General features: G+C 38.3%; 1 protein-coding gene across 1 annotated transcript in view; it reads right to left on the bottom strand.

Annotated features, from left to right (window-relative positions):
- Positions 1-23,132, bottom strand: part of HACE1 (HECT domain and ankyrin repeat containing E3 ubiquitin protein ligase 1) — a gene marked incomplete in the record, with an annotated part of 1,502,717 nt that overhangs the window by 1,072,569 nt on the left and 407,016 nt on the right. The window contains 1 exon segment of the mRNA XM_044065909.1: positions 7,479-7,554. Within this exon segment, the coding sequence (XP_043921844.1) occupies positions 7,479-7,554 (76 nt within the window).

The following is a 23,132-nucleotide window of genomic DNA, read 5'->3' as shown; positions in this document are numbered from 1 at the left end:
CATTTTGATCATCTATTTCTTGGACATAGGAGGCCTGAGCACGTGGCTCATGCGTCAGTTTTTTGGCCTTGGGAGTTGTTTTTGTCTATTTTTGAAGCTGGCGTCAGTTTTATATAGAAATGCTGGGACTGCGAAAGCACCTCACTGAGTACTGGTGAACCGGTGACTGGCTTAGGAGAAGCTTTGTCATCTGTCTTGGACCTCAACGGTCTGTCTCTGTCCTTTTCTTTGCATTTTTTGTGAATTCCGGCAGTCAGATTACTATCCAACGACATTTCAGGGTAATTAAATCTGCTTCCAAAATATTTTGAAGCAAAGCTATACCGACGCTTAATAGTGCGTTGGTTGAATCTAGCACAAAACCGACAGCAAGGCATGTTATGATCTGGGCCTAGGCAAGGAATACAGTACAAATGGAAATCCTTATGAGGTATTTGCTTCCCACAAGTAATGCAATTATTAACTTTTACTGACATCGGTATGGAGCAAGAAAAAGTTTCCCCAACGAGGTACTTAGCTTTAATTGAAGACTTTGGTTCTGAAACTCGAATGTGAAAATTTCAGGAGTCGGCCGACCGGCACTTGCGAACTGCTTCTGCTTCAGGCACCGCATGGCAAGAAAGACTAAGGAAAATGGCGTCAGCTACCTGTTTTACACCCCTGATGACCTGACGTCATGGAAGAAGAGACAGCAACTGACGCAGGACCCAAGACACTGATATTCAGGCCAACTGAGGGCAACCTGCCAGCAGATTATCCAAATGTAATGACTGCAACAGTGAAACACGAAGAACATCCTGAGATTTTCTGCTGTACCAGAGAAGCTGGAAGGAACAGACTATATTAATGTTATGAAAGCACAAATAAGCAACTGGACTGGTATTTCACAGCAAGACTTGTTAATTGAAATGGCACATCATGTGCATGCTTTAAACCTGGCCATGTAAAAGCAATCTAGACCTTTAATAGTAAAGATGCAATTCTACCAGCAGATGAAGCTGATTCTGACAAAACTGTGGTGGAAGAACAAAGTACTAAAAGTGGGAGACAGTAGAATGTTTGTGGAAAATGATTACTCATTGTACACCAGGCAGTACTGCAGTGAATTTATTCCACTAATCAGGGAATGTTGAGAAGCAGGTATGAGATTCAAAATGTTGTATCTAGATATCGGCAAATTACTCTTTCTTGGAGGGACAAAATCATTTTTGATTCAGAACATGCTAAGGAGGAAATACGAAAGTTTGTCCAACAAAAAGTGAGCTGTGCAACAGAAGATTTTGCTTCTTGTTCCTCTGGTAATAAAAACCACAGAGAAACTGTGCCAGTGAAACCTTTCCCAGTGTTTCAATGGAAAATGATTGAGAGAAGAAAAGAGCATAAGAGTTGACTAGAACACCCGAGAGTACGCTGGAAAGAAAGCTGAGACTGGATCTTGGAGATGGAGATAAACTGGAATAAAACCAGCAAGTCACAAACTGACAAATAAATGTGGGATTATAAAGCATTATTTATATTTGTGAAATATGACAGAATAAAAAAAGCTGAAATATTGGACTTTTTTTACTTTATTAAACATGTAGAGAACTCTAAGTCATAAGCCCTACTTCATGTCATTAATATTTGGAGGAACACTTATGATATGTTCTTAACAGTAACATTTGTATAGTGCACAATATATGTATGCTATAAAGTTTTTGTCAGTTATTTTCAAGTGTAATGGGGATACTAAAGTAAACAGGTACCCCTGTTATTTTTCCTTCTTTTCTCTTTCTCCTTGTTCATTTTTAACAAATGTAGGCTATGCAATGTAAAAAAAAAAAAAAAAAAAAAAAAAAAGACGAAAAAACTCAGAGGATAATACAAGAAAAATGATGTTTTTTCTCATTCTTGCATATGGGAATGACTGGATTAAGGTGCTTGGCTTTATCTAATTACAAGTTTTAAGAGAAAGCAAATAAATAAAAAAGAACATTAAACATAATAAATCTCTCCTCTAGCAAATAAAAAATAAATAAATAAATACTTGTAGAAGGAACTCTGTACCTGGTTCTCATGTCTCCATGGAGACAATCTGATAAAGAGCAATAAAAGGAGAATACTTCTTTCTTTTAATGGCTTTTTTCAATGGCTAGGAGATTATATTTTCTAAAAGCATTCAAGTGTTTTTTCATTCTGGGACAGCAGTAAAGATAAGACAAAACCAGACAGCACTTAGTAGAAGCACAGGCTCTTAGCATGGATAACCTTCCTTTCGGTTAACACAAGTCTGTGAGTGTGGCTGTCAGTTTGGGACAACTGTTTCTCTTAGGAAGGCAAACCTCCAAAATTTGAAGATGTACATAGTTGTGTGTGTTAATATTAAGTTAATGGGTTTTAGTTGTGTATTTGTTTTTTTTTTTGTTTGAGAGCTTTCAATAAAACAAATTGTAAGATGTCATATCCATTTGAGGCTATGCTACAAGAAACAACTGTACAAAAGGTCAACCTGCCAAACAGTGTGTGCATGTAACACAAAAGCTGGAACTGGATACTTAAAAAAGCTGTTACAAATAAAAGGTGGAATAATAACTTTTTAAAATATGACCCTCTCAATACAATCTTTAAATGTTAATGGTCTCACAGATATATATATATATATATATATATATATATACACACAAAAAAGAAAGAGTAATGAACTATATTAAAAAGCGTAGAACGCAAACAGTAAAAGCTACAGGAGACACATTTAGAAAGAAATTAACACATGAATTTGATAAAGAATGGCTTTCAGTATGGTTATTCAGCGCAATTCCTAGGACAAAGGAAAAGAGGAGTACTTATATTAATTGCAAGAGGAGCTCCAATAGTGATAGAAGAGGATAAAAAAGATAATGGGAGATATCTAGTGCTAAGGGGCTACTGACAAGGGAGGAGGATTACACTGGCATGTATTTATAATCCACCTAAAACTGCTACAATGGAACTTAAGAAAATTCTGTGAGATATAATCAGCTTTCAGCAAGGAATAAAAATGATAGGTAGAGACTGGAATTTGCTTTGCAGCAGGGAAGATGTGTCTGGGGGGGTGCAGAATGGAAAATATAACAAACCAGGGTAGATTTTTGAAGAAATTTATGAAAATATGTGGCAATGGAAGATGTAAATGCAGTAGTAGATCAGAGTGACTTTACAAATTATTCCCCAAGATACAAAAACGGGGCTAGACTAGACAGAACTTACATTTCACAGGAACATGTGCATTTAATTGAAAGTTCTGATATGCATCCAATAACTATTTCAGATCATCCACCAATAATAACAAAAATAAAAACACAGACTAATGAAATAAAAAAAGAGACACTGGCGCTTTTCCACCTAACAGTTGAACAGAGAGGAATTTAAGGAATGGGTAGTGAAAATTATCTGGGAGTTATTAGAGAAGACCATTTTCTTCTGAAAATATAGCTAGAGAGTGGGATAACATTAAAGTGGAGTTTAAAAATAGGGTGGAAATAAAAGAAAGAGCTATGGTTAAGAAGCAGCATGAATTACTGAGAGGGACTGACAAATGTTTAAGTATTGCAAAATAGGGGGAATCTCACAGAACAAGAAAAGCAGCAATTGCAGAATACCAAGCAGAAAATAAAGGATTACCTTGACAATATGCACAAGTTTAGAAAGATTGCTGTTAAGCAATTGTTTTTGCTAATAATACCAGAGCACAAAAACTTTTAGCGCAACAACGCAGGCAACCGATAGTAGAAAGGGTGTTGCCAAGCTTAGGGAGCCTATGACAAAGAAGATAACAAGATATCCTGTACAGGTACTAGAAATATTTTGGAAATTGTACGAGTCTGTGCAAAGCAGAAAAATACAGAGATCAAGAAAAGGTACAAATGGAAATACTTATGGAAGAATTAAATATGCCGGGGTTAGAGGAACATGAGGCTCAATTACTAATTCTTAGGACAGGAGGAGAGGACATAAAAATGGTGATGTATAACCAATCAACAGGAATGTCACTAGGAATAGATGGTATTCCTGTGTAAGTTTGGAAGCTAGAACAGAAAAACTGATAAAGATCTGGAAGGTTTTGTTTAACAGTATTTTAAGAGGAGGAGAAGCACCAACATCATGGAAGTGGCTGTAACTAAAGAGGGTAAAAACTCATCAGATCCAACTTCATACAGGCCCACTTTAAACAATAATCATGGTTTGGGATTATATCTATAAATGGCTGAAAGAATGCCAAAGGTGATGCCAAAATTTATAGACATGGATCGATTGCGGTATTGTGGAAGGGAGACAAACATTTGACAACATGAACAGAGCATTGATGATCCAGAGGGAATCTGAATGTAAGAAAATACCACTGTTGTTAGTTGGTCTTGATGCAGAGAAAGCATTTGGCAGAGTAAGCTGGGAATTTATGAGCAGGGCAATGGAAGCATTTTCATTCCCTGATAAAATGATAAGTTAATTAGGAGGCTATATATGAGGGATCGAAGGCAAAAATTAAAGTGGGGTGGGTTACTCTCTGATAATTTCTGTTTGAGCAGAGGAACCATGTAGGGTGTCCTCTTTCCCCTTTATTTGCACTATATTTAGAACCACTGACAAAGACAATAAGAGACTCAGAAATTCAATTATATAATTGGTATGGTAGTAAAGAAAAACTGGCTCTATTTGCAGATATTATTTTATACCTAATAAAACAAGAAAAGGACATTTCTGTGTTGTGGAACATTTTGAGGCAATTTCAAATAATTTCAGGATACAAAATTAATGAAGCTAAAACAAAGACAACAGTTGTAAATTATGTATCCACAGACAAATTGGTTTAGCAATATCCATATTTACAGGGAGATGATAAAATGAAGTACTTGCTGTATGGATTAAAAAGGATTCTGGTATGACAGCTATAAATATGTGAGAAGAGAATAAACAAAAGATGATACAAAAACTGAGAAATTGAAAGCTCTCTGTTATAGAGACATAGATAGCAAGATACAAGCAGTTAAAATTTTTTAGTCCCTTTAGTTTTGTACTCAGGTCAGGCACATTTTCATCAACCAGAGGAGAAGTTGTGGATAGTAATTAATAAAGAGATGAAGGATTTTATCTGGGAGGGGAAGGTTGCAAGAGTCAAGTGGGATATGCTGATTCTTCCAAATGAATGTGGCGGTTTGGGATTATCCGATTTTAAAGTGGCACTTTAGAGCTACATAGTTAATGCGCCTATACATAGCACAAGCAGAAACCTACAATTCAAAGCAGAAACAGATGATGAAACAAAGGTGAAGCTCCAGAAGCAAAGAGAGACTGAGAATTTGATTGCAGATCCTTAAGGAAAATAACATTAACCATGCAAAATATCACATTCATAAAGTAGCAGAAAGTATTCTAAGAACGTATCCAACTGTAGAACGGAGAAAGGAGACTCTGCCAGTAGGGATGACTGCAATTAGAGCAATTGGGTGCAAGAATTTATTGGAGAAAACTGTTAAAAGAACCAAGGTACTGGGAGCAAATAATTAGAAAGGGAAATGTAAAAGCATGGGATGAGTCCAAGAATTTATTTGGACTGCAAGACAGAGACTGCCTTCCCTATCAAGGATTAATATCAGAGTATAGGCAAAGAGAATGAAATAGGGGGATCCTACACAAAAGACCAGCACTGGTGAAGTTTTTAGTAGTATCTAGAACAGAAACTGCTGTTAAAAAAGGAATAATTAGCACAGCACAGAAAGTAATGCATGATAACTATAAGAATTAATCAGACGATGTTAGAAAGGATTGGGAAGAGAGACTGGATAAGGAATTTACAAAGAAACAATGGGGGGACAGATGTATGTGTTCGAAATATGCAAGAAAGTCTAGAAGATTTAGGATTTTTGCTTGGAAGTGTTTATATAGGTATTTTATACCCCAAGTAGACTCAAAAAAAATTTCCACAGGTAGATATCAAATGGTAGAGGTGTGATGGGGAAGAAAAAGGTAACCGGGAACATATATTCTGGGAGTGTAATGAGTTGGCAGACTTTAAAGATTCCCTGCAGACTACTCTGTCAGAGATGCTGGGTGAACAAGTTGGTGTAACTAAGGAAATGGAATTGCCTATACATAGTAAGGCATTGCTGAGTCTAATTACGGTGGCTGCCAAAAAACAATTACAAGCAAAAGGAAATAAGTCTAAGCAAAAGGAAATAAAAGTCTAAGCCAACTTTACTAGAAGTAGTAACTACAGTAACAGAGATAAAATAATTGGATTTGAGATCTTTAGAAAAGGATAGGAGCAAATTACATAGGAAAAAATGGGAACAATATATGCAAAGGAGAAACGAAGCTTAAAAGAAGGCAAGATTAGAATGAGCTGTGTAATGTTTGACTAACAATGACTGGATAGATGATAAGTGATGTATAATGTTTGCAACTAAAATTATGTCAATATGGTTTGTTTTCGTTTATGTAAGGGCATGATTGCCTGTGTCATATGTGATAATTTAATAAAGATGTTTCTTGTTTAAAAAATACTAGAAATGATTTTATCTACTAAGACTGAGATGGTTCCATTCAAACACTGCTAACAATAAATGAGGTTTTATTTGTTAATGATGCCATTAAATGAACTTTAGTATCAAAACAACTTGCAGTATATGCGAATGCATTTGTTATTAATAGCTAGATAAAATGTTCCCTGAAAATGATACCATAGCTTCAGCTGAAAGTTTCTATATATGCTGGTATTATTAGGTCAGTCCACTTTACCTTTCTGATTATGCTATAAACATAACAATATCACTTAGCTAGGGGTTGGCATAATGGTTTAAGTGTTTGCCTCACATAAACAAGGTATGGGGTTTGATTCTCAACTTTGGAAGGGAAACTGGCTAGGCTATGATTAAAACAGTCCAGAAAGAAAGCTAGTCTAGTACTTACCTATGGACCTAAATGATCCATCCACCCACATCCTCTTTTCCCCTTTTAACACATGGAGTTGGGGCATCATTTCAGCAGTGACAACTTAGAGCTTATGTTCAGACCTTCTGCATGACATTTTTTCTAATTTTACCAAGCAATGTCAAGCAGCCATAAGCAACTTTTTATTGAGTGGTAAGTTTCCTCAAATTAGCTGCATGCATCTGATGGTGCCAAACTAAAAAATTGGGCCTGGTCTGATGGGTTTGTTTGTATGTAGTGTTGCTGCTAAGCAAATGATAGTAAGAATATTCTGTAAAGCAGAAATCCACTGTAACAAAATACATGTAGATAAAAGGTAATTTTTTCACAAGCTACAACCTTTGAGTTTTGTTGTACTGCATTACTGTTCTTCAGTCTTATGACAAAAATGCACTTAATTCTTGTTTAAAATTAAACAATAAGCAGCACAACGCCAACATCTTTTGCAAATGTATATCTAGTAACATCTAGTATCATTTATAAGACACTGAGCCTGAGCTGCAGTGCATTTACAACAACCAAAAAATACTTACAGTAGTCAGGCCCTCATTGTTACAGATATTCACATCTGCATTGAACTCCAGCAACTTGGCCATGCACTTCTTTTGCCTTTGATGAAAGTTTAAAATGAAAATAAAGATATTTGAAACAAACAGAACATTAGCCGTCACTGCAAACTGAAAAATATAGTTGTTGTAATATTATTTTATACTTCATATGGCTACAGTCTCAAACTAGTATCTATTTCATTACTGTCACAGGGAAACAAAAATCAAACTCAAATCAGCAAATAAATTTTGTACAACACATTCTACTACGCAGATACACGCACGCGCGCACACACACACACACTCATAGGTGTGTACTAGGCTAATGGCCCTGGAGCCTTTACAAGCCTAGCCCATAGGATTACCCTGGCATTGTGCCACCTAACCTTAGTTCCTAGTGCCTCTGTCGAGTAGAGCCACTGGAGTAATCCCCCAGGTGAATTTTCTATTTCCCATCCACTCATCAAGATTTCTCTTGAAGAGGGCCAGTGAGGTGCTCTGCTTGACATGTATGGGAAGTCTATTCCATGGCATGGGCAGTCTCTGGGTTATGAACCTGTCCCTCCAGCATGATCTGTTGATTATGGTAATGAGGTTGCGGTCTCTGGAGCGTGTGGTGTGGGGGATTGGGATTTCTTTAGATGTAGCATTTCTAACAGAGCTGGGTCAGACATGGCTTTGTAAGTCAAACAGAGATCGCCTCTAAGTAGGCGACATGAAACAGAGAATAGTTGGAGTTTTTTTGAGTCTGTCCGTACAGGACAAGTGTTTAAGGCCTAGGATCCTCTTTGTGAGGTACTTTTGTGGTCTCTCCAGTTGTTGCAGGTGTCTAGTGAGGTACATGACAAATGGGGTATTGTACTCGATGATTGGCCTAATGAGGGAAGAGTAGAGGGAGACAATGACCTCTTTCTTCCTGAATGCAAAACCCTTAGTAATGAGATATGCCACATAGAAAGACTTTCTGACCACAGTGGCATACATAGATACGTAGATACACACATAGATACACATATAGATGCATACATGTACAAACACACAGTCATTGAAATTTAACATATTTACAAAATTGCTGCAAAATAAAACAATCTAATGGAAATTCGGACAATTAATGGATGCCAAAAGTTTGCCAGTGTGCTTATGAATACAAATGGTGAACAAATCTAAACATCTACACTGCTGATGCAAGCAGCCTACCTACAACCAAAACAGCTCACAAAAGTAAAATGAGGTTTTACATATTTAACAAGAATCAATCTGAATAGGAAATAGGAAGCAAATGACAAACAGCAAAGCATGCCTTTAGAAAAATTATTCTGAAAACTAAAGATAATAAGAAAACATTCTGCTCCTGGGCAGTAAATCATTATGCATGCCATATCTTTCCTGCTTGCTAGTAGGTTATCTAGCAAACATGTTTATCCAAGAGGATTCTTTTATTACAAGAATGATCCATAACAGCCATACAAGGGAGTCACAGACAAAGAAAAAAAAATATAGAAATTATATTTCATCAATAGTTTCAATTTTAAAAGTATATTAAAATATGGCAACTTAAAATTTAATTAAAAAAATAATGCAGACCCACCCATCTAGGGAAAAAACATACAGAAAAGTACCCCGTGCAGCCTAATGCACAAACTTCAAAAGGGCACTTCTCTGTTGTCATATGAAACAGCCCAATGCAGACAAGCAGTTTGAGAGGGTATGATGAAGATATACAAGACTAACAGAAAATACAGCAGAGGCTGATGTAAAGCTGGGTAAGTAAAGACCAAAGAGCAGCTTCTCATCGTGAATCATGAACCAGGAGCTATTGTGCTGACTAATGGGGTAATAAAAAAATACCAAGAATAAGAGTCCAAAGTAATACCCCAACAAATAATGCAACAATGTGGCATGGATTAACAGATAATATAATAAAGCAAGCTGGCCGTTGATGAGGAAAATTACAATTCAGTAAGATTTTGATCAAACAGTAACCTCTAGGACTTCCAAGATGGTTGCACACTAATCAACAGCTTAATTTCAGCTCTCCTAATGTGAAAACAGAAACGAAAAAACAAAGGCCAGTGATATTGTCGGTGAGAGTAAAATTTGGTTACTGGTTAGTAAGTACACTGCCTGGATGCCTGTGAAGAAGAAATTAAGAGAACCTGAAAGAAAATTAACCTCAAAAGGTGAGAAGAAAACAATGAATGGGAAGAATCCTTCAGATGTTCATCAAAAAGCAGTGCAACTCCAGCTTTGTTGCAAGACATGGCTTCCCAGTAAACCAGAAGGAAAAAATAAGTTGAATGTGCTCACAGCTGATTAAAGAAAATGAAACACTGAAGGAGTATATCAACTCAAATAATAAAAGGCTGGAAAAATGGAAGACGTTTTAATCAGATACTCAGACGAGCTGATAAAAATGCAAAAATCAGAGGTCGAAATGAAGAGAAGGCTGGCCAAGTATGAGACTGCACAAGAACAGAAGTTTCAAAAAATGGTAAAATTAGAGGACATAGCAAGTATGGAAAATTAGAGATTTTTAGCTGTTCCAGAGAAACTAGAAGGAGCAGACATGGTTAATTAAAAGGCACACTGTATGCATGCTCCAAATCTGACCGTGAGAGAGCAACCAAGACCTTTCAAAGTAAAGATGCAAACCTACCAGCAGAAATGGTTGATCTTGACAAAACTACGGTAAAAGGGCAAAGTATTAAAAGTTGGAAAAAGCAGTGTGTTTGTGGAAATGCTTATTCACTGTCCACCTGGCAGAAGAGAAACACATTTATTCCAGTTATCAGGCAATGCAGAGAGGGAGGTGTGAGATTGGAGCTGCTGTATTCCAGCTATCTTCAGAATATTCTTCACTGGAGGATCAGTCATTTTTTTTTTTTTTGAAGCAGAACAGGCTAAGGAGGAAATGTGAAAGTCGGTCCAACAAAAAGTGAGTCATCAAGCAGGAGGAGACTGATTCTCATTCTTCTGATAATAAAGCAGATGGAGAGTCTTTGCCAGTAACACAGTTTCCACTCTTCCAAACAAAAATCCTTGAGAGAGAAATAGTAAAGCACAGAAGCTGACCAGAAGAATTGGAAGTAGCTTGGAATTAAACCAGAATATGGAGTTGGGAAATGGAGATTAACAGGAAGACCAGCAACATGGAAATTAGTGAATCAACGTGAGACTACAAAGCTCACATTTGTGAAATACAGCTGCTTAAGAATAAGTGGAAAGAGTGGACTTTTACTGACTTTGTTAAACTTGTAAGGAGCTGAAATGTATTCGCCTCACAATGTCATTTATGTTGGGAAGGACTCTGTGTGGGGGTAGGTAACTAAGTAAAATTTCTCCTATTAACAGCATTTCTATGAAACTTTTTACAATGGAAATTACACATCTTATAGTCAAGTACCTTTAGTTGTTCTTGTATGGGATAACGTTACTAAAGTAAACAGATGCCTTTTTTATTTACTTCTTAATCTTCTCTTCTTTTTGGCATTAAGAAATGAAGGCATTTGAGTGCAAAAAGAGAAGAAAAGCTAGCCAAAAGCATGTTTAAGTTAACAGGCTGTATGTAATGAGGTGGGAGGTGGGGTGTAAACGTACTCAGAGCATAATATGTAAAGTACATATGTGTTAAAAAATATATTAAAAAATGAAAAACAATGCTGAGTGCAAATAACAATGCTATAGGAGACACATATGGAAAGAACTGAGCATGTGAATTTGATAAAGAAAGGATTTCAGGACAGGTACTGTGCAGAGTATCTGAGACAAAGGAAAAGAAACATTACTGTATTAATTACTAGAGGGGCTCCGGTAGTGATAGAAGAGGGGAAAAAAGACAATAATGGCAGATTTATGATAGTAAGGGATACTTGCATGGGATAAGGATTAAGCTGGCATGTATTCATATTCCAGCTAAAACTATTATGGAGTGTAAAAAACTGGGAGAAATAATCAGCTTTTAACAGGTAATATTACTTATAGGTGGGGACAGAATTTGATTTCCAACAATGAAGATGGATCTGGGGGCCTAGAAGGGAAAATATAACAAAAGATGGCAGATTTCTGAAGTAATTTATGAAAATATTTGATATGAAAGATGTGAATACAGTAGTAGGAACTCAAAGAATTTACATATTAACCAAGGTACAATAAATGAGCTAGATTAGACAGAAATTATATTTCACAATAACACATGCATTTAATTTAGAACTTTGACACACATCCAATAACTAATTCACATCATGCACTAATAATTACCAAGATAAAAACATAGAGTAATGAAGTAATCTGTATAAAGAAGAGAACTAGGGATACCAAGAAAAAGTAAAATGGAAATATTTATAGAAAACTTAAATATGCCAAGGTTAGAGGGAGATGAGGGTCAACAATTAGGAGTTAAAAAAGAAGAGATAAAAATGATAATGTATAATAAATCTGCAGGAAAGACTCCAAGAATAGACTGCATTTCACTGGAAGTTGGGATGGAAGAAAGTGCTAAAGATATGGAAGGTTTTGTTTACTAGTATTTTAAAAGGAGGGGAGGCACCAATATCCTGGAAAAAAGCTGTTCTGGCTGTAATTCTTATGTCTATAATGGCAAAGGTGATGCCAAAATTTACAGATATGGACCAATGTGGTTTTGTGGAGGGAAGACGAATATCTGACAACATGAATAGAACAATGTTAACCCAGAGGGAAGCAGAATGTAAAAAATACTGCTGTTATTGGTGGGTCTTGATGCAGAGAAAGAATTCAACAGAGTCCGACGGGATTTTATAAATAGGACAATGGAAGCATTTGCATTTTCTGAAACAATAATAAGGTTAAAGGGCATATGTGGAATAATAGTGAACAATCCTTGTAGGAGGGTTCTTCCTGATAAGTTGTACCCGAGGAGATGAACCAGGTGGGGGTGTGGCCTTTCTCCTTTGCTATTTGTGTTACATTTAAAACCACTAGCAAACAAAATAAGGGACTTGGAAATTCAAGGAAATATCTGGTATGGTAGTCAAGAAAAGTTGGTTTTATTTTCAGATGACATTATTTTGTACATGATGGAACCAGAAGAGGACATCTCAATATTGTCAATCATTCTGAGATATTACCATTTTTTGGGGTGGGGAATATAAAATTAATGAAGATAAAGCAAAGGCTATAGATATAAACTATGTACCCACACATTATTGGTTCAGCAATACCTATATTTATAAGGACATGATAAAATGAAGTAGGGATTATAAAGGATTCAGTTATGGCAGTTAAGGATAAGTGGGAAGAGATTAAACAAAAGATAATACAAAAACTGAGAAAATGGAAGCTCTTGCCTATGGATATGGATAGCAAGATAAAAGGCAGTAAAATGTTTTTAGTCCCTTTAATTTTATATGCAGGTCAGGCATTTGTTATGAACCAGAGGAGAAGCTGTGGATAGTAATTAATAAAGAATTGAAGGATGTTATTTTGGTAGGGGAAGAAAGCATGAATCAAGTGTGATATATGTTGATCCTCCCAATAGAGCAAGGAGGTTTGGATTACCTGATTTGAAGGGATATTTTGGAGCTGCGTAGTTAAGGCTCTTATAGATGAACACAAGGAGAAAGGTACAATTCAAAATGGAAAGGGATGATGATAAAAGCAGGGGAGTAATTCAAGAAATAAGGAAAGGATGAGATTTTGGACACAGCTCCTTAGGGAGAATGACAGCCATACAGAATGCCACTTTCATAAAGCAGCAGAAATTATACTAAGAACTAAGCTGACATCACGGAAATATAGAAAGAAGATTCCACAACAAGGGATGACTGCAATTAAGGGTACAAAAAATAGGCAACAGGGGGCTGGGTATTTACTGATGGAAACTGGCGAAGGAACCAACATACTGGGAACAAATTAGTAGATAGGGATAGTTAATACAATAAGAAGAGGCCAAAAAGACATTTGGATTGCAGGCTAGTGGCTGTCTATACTCTACCAATCCCTGATAGGCAAAGAGAAAGGGACACGGAAATCCTATATTAAAGAACTGCACTGGTTGAGTTTTTAAATTGAATCTACATGAGAAACTGTTGTTACAAAGGAATAATTAGCAAGACATACAAAACACTGCACTATAACTATATGCATCAATCAGAAGAGGTCAGAAACGATTGGATAGATCAGATATGCAAAGAAGCAATGGAAGGACATATGTATGGCTCCTAAATATGCAACAAAATCTAGAAGATTTAGGATTTTTCCTGGAAGTGTTTATATAGATACTTTTATATCCCAAGCAGACTGCAAATAATTTTTCCTCAGGTAGACGGCAAAATGAGGTATAATGGGGAAGGAAAAAGTACCTGGGAACATATGTTGTCAGAGTGTTATGAGTTGGCAGACTTTAAAAAATCCTTACAAAGTACTCTGTCAAGAACACTGGTAAATGAGTATAACTAATTGGGAATAGAACCCACAGCCTTCTGATCATCCAGGACCAAAGGTGTGTGCGCCACCTGTTCAGCCACAAACACTGTATTCCTGACTTTGGAAAGTTTGCAATTGGATAGACAATGAGGTCACCTGTTAAAATATGTGGATTTACCCCAGTAAAATAAATCAAACATTTAACTGCTCATAATAAGCAGATTACATTTTATGTTTAAATGTAAATTAATCACATGTAAACAAAAGTTGTTTTTTTAACCAATCCTCTCAATATTTTCTGATTTCCAAGACTATTTTTTTTACTTTTATTATACAATAAAGAGAGAAATAATCTATAATCCTCCATCTTCATTTTCTTATTTTTAATCGTATCAAAATATCCTTTCAGTAACTTAATTTACTACACTTGTTTATTACTTTGTCATAGTTTTCAAGTTAGTGTTATAGTTTTCATACCAATCATTCTTATTACAGTAAAAGTGGCCAGTGGTACAACCTCATTATGTTTTAAGACTTACATAATTAGTTTACCCTTATCACATCTGCCTAAAAGTACAGGGCTGCTATCAAGCAAACTCTGTGGGACTGCAAATTTGAAACTTCATTATAGGGCATTCTTAGCACTGAACTAAGTTGAAACAATTTGGATGGAAAACAATCCTTGAAATGCATACCTAATTATTTTTATCCCGCCTTATCCAACCACATTAATTCTACATGTTACACTAAGATTCAAATAAATATGCTAATGTGGTTTGTAAATTACATTAATGAGTTAAAAGCATCAGAAAACATGGCTCTGCAGCACAGACAAATGCAACCCAAATGACCCGATATTAGGTAATGGCTCAGGTGCTGAAGAGTCAGAAAGACTGATGTATGCAGAATTGGGTTTTAGTTGGCTTTCCCATTCCATGAGGAAGGGAAGGATTTCTGACTGCAATTTGGCAACCTCCAGGTGACAGAAAAATGCCCTACTAGAGACAGACTGTTGCTAAAATTTTGAAAGAGCTAGAAACTGCTCTGCATTCCACGTCTCCTTCCCAACCAGCCTACACATGAGGTGGTCACACATCTGAACAAGTATACTAGGAGTGAAAAGCAGCAAATATTCAGCTGGAAAGAATGCAAAGGATGCTAAAAACATGAAAAAAGATAATAATAGTAAGCCTTAAACCCTGCAAAGTTTTGCAGACTTCTGTTTTAAAGCTTCTTCTTAAAGTTTTTTTTTTTTTTTTTTACTTTTTATTTGTTTTAAATTGTTTATTTTACTTGCTGAAAAAAGAAATCAACTATAAACTTTAAAGATAAAAAAAGCATTTCAGGAACATTTTAATATCAATAAATCTATCTTGCTGCCCTGGCAAAAATTTTCCTTAACCAATTTTATATCACATTTTTAAATTAAAACCAACAAAAGAGGTATATCATTTGAAATGCTCAAAATCTCAAGAGTGTCTTTAAAAACTCATCTTGAGCCTGCTCTGGAGTAAGGGTGGGGGCTATTTGAATACCCTTGTGTGTCCCCATTCCCTGCTGGCCATTTACGCCCACTCACAAAAGTGTCTACTGATTCCCAACCACCAGGCTGACAGCTGGTCAGAGTACAGCTATCATTCTAGCAGCCATATTTTCTTTTTCCTTTTTCTTGATCTTACCTCGCCCAACAGCTGATGAACATGATTACAGACTGCAATAGCCCAGGTTTTCCCTTCTGCACATGCACAATGACAGATAGTGCAGACACACTGGCACATGCTGCAAGCCATGCACACTTTTCCCCAATATGTGCTGGAACTGCACCAGGATGGACTGGCTCCCACCCCCGAGATGAGTGATTCACCATCTGTTGCTCACTTCTTCCCGCCCTCATTTTTTCCACCAACCAAGTGACTAGTTGATCATGGATCATGGATCATCTGGGTTACAGTGTCAGCTTCATTACTCCACTCATGGGGGCTACTTTATATTAATGTAACAGCTATAACCCATCCTAAATTAGCAAATCTCATAAGACTTTAAAACTTCCCTCATCTTCAGTGGGCTGACAGTCCAACCAGTAATACTTGTCAGGAGTGAAACAAAGACAAACCTGACCATGGTGCAGCAGGACAAAGCTCTGTCCACACCCCTGATGACTGGAGTTTGACTAGCAGAATGGGTGATGAACAGAATAGGTAGGGGAAGATGGGCATGAACAATCAACACATGATTAACGATCCTGGTGGGAACAAGTATGGGAGGATGGGCATGAACAATCAACACACAATTAATGATCCTAGTGTGAACAGGTTGGGGAGGATAGGCATGAACAATCAACACACGATTAATTATCCTGGTGGGAAAAACACAGCTTGGCTTGCTGTAATGGCGACACCTGCAGGAATGCAGCTGTATTACTGCAGCAGAAAAAGCCACTGTGTCTGCAGTGGTGGGCCACCTGGTTGAGAGGTCACTCATGCGAGCCCACATGCACTTCCAAAAGCAGCTAGAACGAACCTTGCTATGCTGGTACAGGGGGCAAGATTAGGAAAGTTTCCAGGATCTGGGGACTGGACAACACTCTAACAAATGACTCTTGCCTCCAACAGGGAATGAACAGGCAAGGAGGGCTCTTCACCATGGTTGAACAAATAGGTTAACTGGGGTGCGGTAAGAGAAGTCAAGTCATTAAGCCTGTCCTGTGAAGTACAACACACAGCAAACTGAATAAAATGTCATTCTTTGCATATAACCTCTTGCACAGACTTCTGTGAAGAAAAGTTACACCATCTCTCACAGTACAGACCCTAGTCACCTAAAAAAATGCTACTCCAATGCTTTGCTGCTTTGAGAAAAAGAACCAAACTTGTGTTCAGCTTTCCAATATCTCTCATCATGTCAACATGAAGCCAAAGTTGGCTCTGAGGATCAAAATAATGCAAACTTCCCTCAATGTTGTTCTACAGGTGAGGGTAAGACGAATGCAAGTAAATCTTTTGGCTAAGTACAATGGTGACTTGAGGCATAAAGAAAGGGTCAGCACCCAAAAAAACTCTCATGGATAATTAAAGGCTATTTCAATATCTACTTGTATATCTTCTATCGATGCCTAGGGCAGAGGGCTTTCTGTTTGTTTGTGTGTGTGTGTGTGTGTGTGTGTGTGTGTGTGTGTGTGTGTGTGTGTGTGTGTGTGTGTGTATGTGTGTGTGTGTCTGTAACTTGACCTTGAGTGCCTTGTTTAATCCTAGCTGTAAGAATAAAGCTCTTAAGAGAGAGAACTCAAAACTTATCTATCCAGAGGCTCTTGTTGGTCCAGTGGCAGTGATGTTAGCAAGTTATGCTGTAAGTCTTTGGTTTTCAAGTCCCAAGTGGCATAGCTTTTCACTTCTATGATTCTAATAGTTCCTAAGCAGAGAGCTTTCTCTATATGTGTGTGTATAAGTATGGTTGTGCGTGTGTTAGTTGGTAAATTGACCTTAATCAATAAAGCTATTAAGGGGAAACTCAACACTTATCTGTCCATAGGCTCTTGTTTGTCTACTGAAAGTGACGCCAGCATGATACCCTAGAGGTTTTGGGGTGAAGTCCCAAATAAGAGCCAATATTACCCTTTCAGATCCTATGATAATAACAGTGCCAAAGCAGTGGCCTTTCTCTCTGTACACACATATGTGTGTGCATGTATACCTTGTTCCATATATATTGCACACCATTCTAAAAAGACATGATAGCCAAAGCATCTTCCAAAAAACAAAAGTTAACAAAACCAACATAAATGGCTCAAAAGGAGCCTCAAGTAAAGATTCTTGAAAAAAATCTAAAACCCAAGCAGAAACTAAAACCTTAAAGATCATGCATAAGCTCTGACATTTGTATGAAACACCAATTCTGGTCCCTTTGTAGAGTAGCATTTTTAACAATATACATCATCTTTATTCGGGTGCATCACATGTTGAAAAACTGAAAAATAATCTCTCATGTCACTTCAGGCACTGGAAGGACTACTGACATGTCCCTGCACAGAAATGAAAGTTGACACAGCATGCTGACATCAGTGAAGGTGGAAGCAAGATATTATGCGTTTCTAGTGAGGGCAAACCTACAAGCAAAGTACAGTTGTGTACACTTTCCATAAATGTAGATGTTCGAGTGTATTCACTGTTGCAGTCATTACATTTGGGTTATCTGCTTGCAGTAGCCCTCAGTCGGCCTGATTATCAAAGTCTTGGGTCCTGCGTCTGTTGCTGTCTCATCTTCCGTGATGTCAGGTAGTCAGGGGTATAAAGCATGCAGCCAACGCTATTACACCAGTTTTTCTTGCCCCAGATGTCAGATGCCCCCATAATGGAAAACAATTAAATATATATATACACACATATATATACATATAGGCTACACCTCCAATAAAAAAGCAAATACACCAAAAAGCTTTTAAGCATAGTAAAGGTATAGCAAAAAGAAGCCAGGGGGCTGGAGGAGGGTTACCAGGACTGCAACAGTGAATACACATCTACATTTATGGCAAGTGTACACAACTGTACTATGTTCTTTGTGTTTCACTGTTGCAGTCATCACATTTGGGTAGATTCCCAAAGCTAAGGTTGGGAGGAGGCATTTAGATAGTATTAGGACCAGCTATAAGGCCCTGGAAGACTGCAGTGGCAAAGCCAGCTCTGGATTTAGACAAAATTGGTAAATGGTAATGCTTGGTGAAAGTATGTACATAACTCCAGGTAGCAGCTTCTACCTGGTAGGTACACCTCTGAGAAAGGCTGTAGAGGTAGATGCAGCCCTGGTTGAATGGGGTCTAATCCACTGTGGGATATGTTTTCCATGGTGCTTATAGCAGAAATGAATGCAATGGCCTATCCATTTAGAAATGGTTTGCTTTGAAATAGTCTTCGCCTCTGCCCCTGCAGCAAATGCCACCTGCAGTTGTTCAGATTTCCTTTGAGGTTTGCTCCTGTCCAAATAAAATCTAAGTTGTCTGTGCACATCTAAGGAGTGCAGTATCCTTTCCCTTTTGTTCTGCGGATTAGAAAAGAAGGTTGGCAAATGAATGGACTGATTAAGTGCCACACCGGATACCACCTTAGGCATGAAGGAGGGATTGGTCCTGAAGGACACCCTGTCCGCATGGAATATGATGAAAGGCTCCACTGCCATAAGGGACTATAGTTCAGATACTCTTCTAGCTGAAGTAATTGCTAAAATAAAGGCTGTTTTCCAAGAAAGAAATTTTAACTCTGCACTTACAGCTAGCTCAAAAAGAGGAAGAGTGAGTTTTTTCCAATACAAAGTTAAGGTCCCAGGCTGGAGTAGGGGCTCTCCTGGGTGATCTTAGTTTTTTGGCCCCTGTGAGGAACTGCTTGAGCAGTGGATGAGAGAAGAAGGGCGGTTCTATGTTGTAATGAGATGAAATGGCTGAGGTGTGAATTCTGATGGAGGAAAAAAAAAGGCCCTTGTGAAGCATCTCAGTTAAGTATTGAAGAATCTGAGGTAAACTGGGTGCTGCTGTGCCCATCCTTTGAGTTTGGTTCCAGGCACAGAATCTTTTCCATTTTTCAGCATAAGATTTTCTAGTACTAGGTCTCCTTGCCTCCAAAATGACATCCAACACTTGTTAGCTGAGGGATGGTAATGGAGAAATTAGGAAATTAGCCAGGCTGCCAGGGTCAGGGTTTGAAGATGAGGGTGCAGAATCTGGCTCTCCTGCTGTGACAGCAGGGTAGGGGTCTGAGGCAGGTGCCATGGAGCCAGCAATGACAAACTGGTGTGGCCAGTCTGGTGCAATCAGCATCATCCTTAGTTTGTCATGTTTGATCTTTAGAAGCACTTTGGAGAGGAGAGGCAGAGGAGGAAAGGCATAAACTGGCAGATTTTTCCAGATGAAGGACAGAGCATCCACTTTCCAACCTTGTTTGTGGGGAATCCTTGTGCAGTATTTGTCCGATTGGTAGTTCAGGGGGGAGGCAAACAGGTCTATATCTGGGAACCCCCATTTGTTTATCAACATGTTGAAAATCTTTGGTTCCAATTTCTACTCGTGTGGGTCCATGAGATTTCTGCTGAGTTCATCTGCCAGTGTATTTAGTTTTCCTGGCAGGAAATGCGCCTGTAGATGCACTTGGTAGCTCAAGGCTGTGTTCCACAGAGCCATGGCTAGTCTGCTGAGGGGTTAAGAATGGGTACCCTCCTGCTTGTTTATGTACCACATAACAGTGGTGTTTTGTCTGTCCTTACCATTAACTGTCCTGGAAGAATGTGGTCCTTGAAGGCTGTCAGAGCATTCTGTACAGCTAACATTTCTTTTTGATTGATATGCAGGTGCATTTGGCTTGGGTTCCATTTGCCCTGAAAGCACTTCCCTGCCAGGTGAGCCCCCCATGCACAGTCTGATGTGTCTGTTGTTAGGTTTGGGTGGCAGGGGGTAGAGTGAATGGCAGTCCCTTGCTTTGGGTGGCAGGCCTGTGCCCACCAAAGGAACTCTAGCTGTAGGCAAGGTATGATAGGGATCATTGCTTCGAGATTCTGTGAATGTTGACTCCACAGGCTTCTTAGATACCACTGTAATTTCCTCATATGCAGTCTTGCATATGGAATTAGTAGAATGCAGGAGGCCATGAACCCCAAGGCTTGCAGTATTTGCCTTGCAGATAGCAGGGTTTTGGTGGCCATTAGTTTGAAGTAAGTCGTCACATTAATTTGTTTCTCTGGCGGGAGGAAAGCCATCTGGGAAGTTGTGCTCAAGCTTGCTCCCAGGAATATGATTTGTTGACAGGGTATCAGATGTGATTTATTTTCATTTATGGTGTACCCCAGACAAGTTAGCACCTTTTGTACAAATGTCAGATGATTCAAAAGTATGTCCTGGCTTTCTGTCTGAATTAGACAATCGTCCAGGTATGGGTATACCTGAATATTTCTTTGCCTGCAAAATGCAATAACTGGAGCTAGGCACTTTGTGAGTACCCTGGGCGCAGTAGATAAGCCAAAGGGCAGTGCAGAGAATTGATAGTGCATGTAGCCTGCTTTGAAGCGTAGGCATCTCGCGGCATACCGGACTCCGAATGGGTCTCAGTAGAGGTCTACGAATCTGAAGTAGCGGGTACCAGGGGCTGCGAAAGCACCTCACTGAGTAACGGCGAACTGGCGACTGGCTTAGGAGAAGCGTCATTGGCAGCATTGGACCTAGGCGGCCTGTCTCTGTATCTTTGCGTTTTTTTGGAATGTCAGTAGTCGGATGGCTTACCGAAGACATATCTGGATAATTGAACAGAGTACCAAAATATTTAGAAGTGTAAATGTACCGATGACGAATAGTTCTTTGCTTAAATAAGGCACAAAACCGACAGCGTGGTACGTCGTGGTCAGGGCCTAGGCAAGGAATACAGTATAAATGGAAATCTTTGTGAGGTATTTGCTTTCCACAAGAAATACAATTATTGACTTTTATTGACATCGGTTTAGAGCAAGAAAACGTTTCCCAAATGGGGTACTTAGCTTTAGTTGAAGACTTCAGTTCTGAAACTCGAAAACGAAAATTTCAAGAGTCGGCCAACCGGAACATGTGAACTGCTTCTGCTTCGGGCACCGCACGGCAAGATAGACAGGTGTAACAGCATCAGCTGCATGCTTTACACCCCTGACTACCTGACGTCACGGAAGATGAGACAGCAACCGACGCAGGACCCAAGACTTTGATAATCAGGCTGACTGAGGGCTACTGCAAACAGATAACCCAAATGTGATGACTGCAACAGTGAAACACAAAACATCTAATTTTTTTTCTTAAACGATTAGTATTGCTAAACACTTCCTGAGCAAATTAAAGATCAAAAGCTATCACAGCAATTACCTCTCAAGAAGGAACCTTCACTCTACAAAACAGTCAATAATTGCTCTGATCTCTAGTTTCACTGGCCTTTTGGCAAGATGTGCCATTTAAACAACAGTTTAAATTTGTTTGTCCCACAGTCACATCTGAGAAGACATTACATACGTATGAAAACATGGAATTTAATGTCTGGTTGTCTTCAGGAAAGAACTTTTTGTGACAGAGTTGATAGGAAGAAGCTACTATACCAACTGATGCAGAGGACAGTGTGAGCAAAAATCTTTAAATCGTGAGCATAACGCAGACAGGCCAACAGAACACAAGTCCTTATGGCAACCATTGTGGCCCACCTTAATCATTCTGACAAAAAGTCCCAGAATGGAAGATCTTCTTGCACCGCATCAAGTGATAAGTCCAAAAGGACAGAAAATGTCTGAGAAAAAATCTTGAAACTCCTTTGTATAGCCACCAAAATGTAAGAAAAATCTTGTGCTTCAAGCCTGTCTGTACAGCTGACAGTTCAGTAGAAGGCAGCTGGTTAAAGCATTCAATTTAAGGCAGTGTAACTTATGACTAATCACCTGATGAGTTAAAAAATTCGTTAAAAGTGGCACAGGTGAAAAAAATAAGAAACTGTTATAGCCAGAAGAATCAGGCTACTCGTACAAAGAAATGGTAGGTAAAGCCCAATAGCCACTCTCAAAAAGAATGAGAAAGGACATTTGTTAAGGCATGCCTGTAATTCATGGCGTACCCGTCTTCATGTTTTCTCATTATCTGCTGTACTTTCTTGCTGGTGGTCAAAAAAGCAAGTGACTGAGAAGAGACAGCCAAAGGAAAAATATATAATAATGGAGAAGTAGACTCTGCTAGTGCAGGTTTCAGACAATTTCCAACTTCCTTTTTCACAAACAAGATCAGCTTCACAGGATCTCGGACATTAATTTATTAAATTAATACCTAATAGCACAAGCATGATCCAGGTACAGCCACCTCCCCCCTCAAGTCATAAGCAGATGTGAAACAAAAACAGCCGAGAACAGAAAAAAAATAAAAAATCTCAGATGACAAAGAGAATGTTGCTGGGAATCGCTCTGTCCAAAAGAAAGTCCACTACAACTAGCATAAAATAGACCAAAAAAAAATGAATGGATTGCAAACATTTGCCCTTGGGAACACAAAGATCACAATGAGAACAAGTACAAATATTGCCAGACTTACTCTATTCTGTTTTATAACAAACTATAATGCTGGAAAAGGAGGCAAGTAATACTATAAAATCATGCTGTCTTCAGATGGTGATCAATGGGGTTATGCATGCATCTGAATTAAGTGAAGACGTGCCAGCTAATGAAATACAGTGAAAAGTGAAATGGGTACCCATCAATCCAGCATCT

The sequence above is a fragment of the Protopterus annectens genome, chromosome 1.part0 (genome assembly GCF_019279795.1).
Source record: "Protopterus annectens isolate FY-2018-M chromosome 1.part0, PAN1.0, whole genome shotgun sequence".
In the NCBI taxonomy this organism is placed as follows: Eukaryota; Metazoa; Chordata; order Ceratodontiformes; family Protopteridae; genus Protopterus; species Protopterus annectens.
This window is presented reverse-complemented; position numbering and strand designations above follow the sequence as displayed.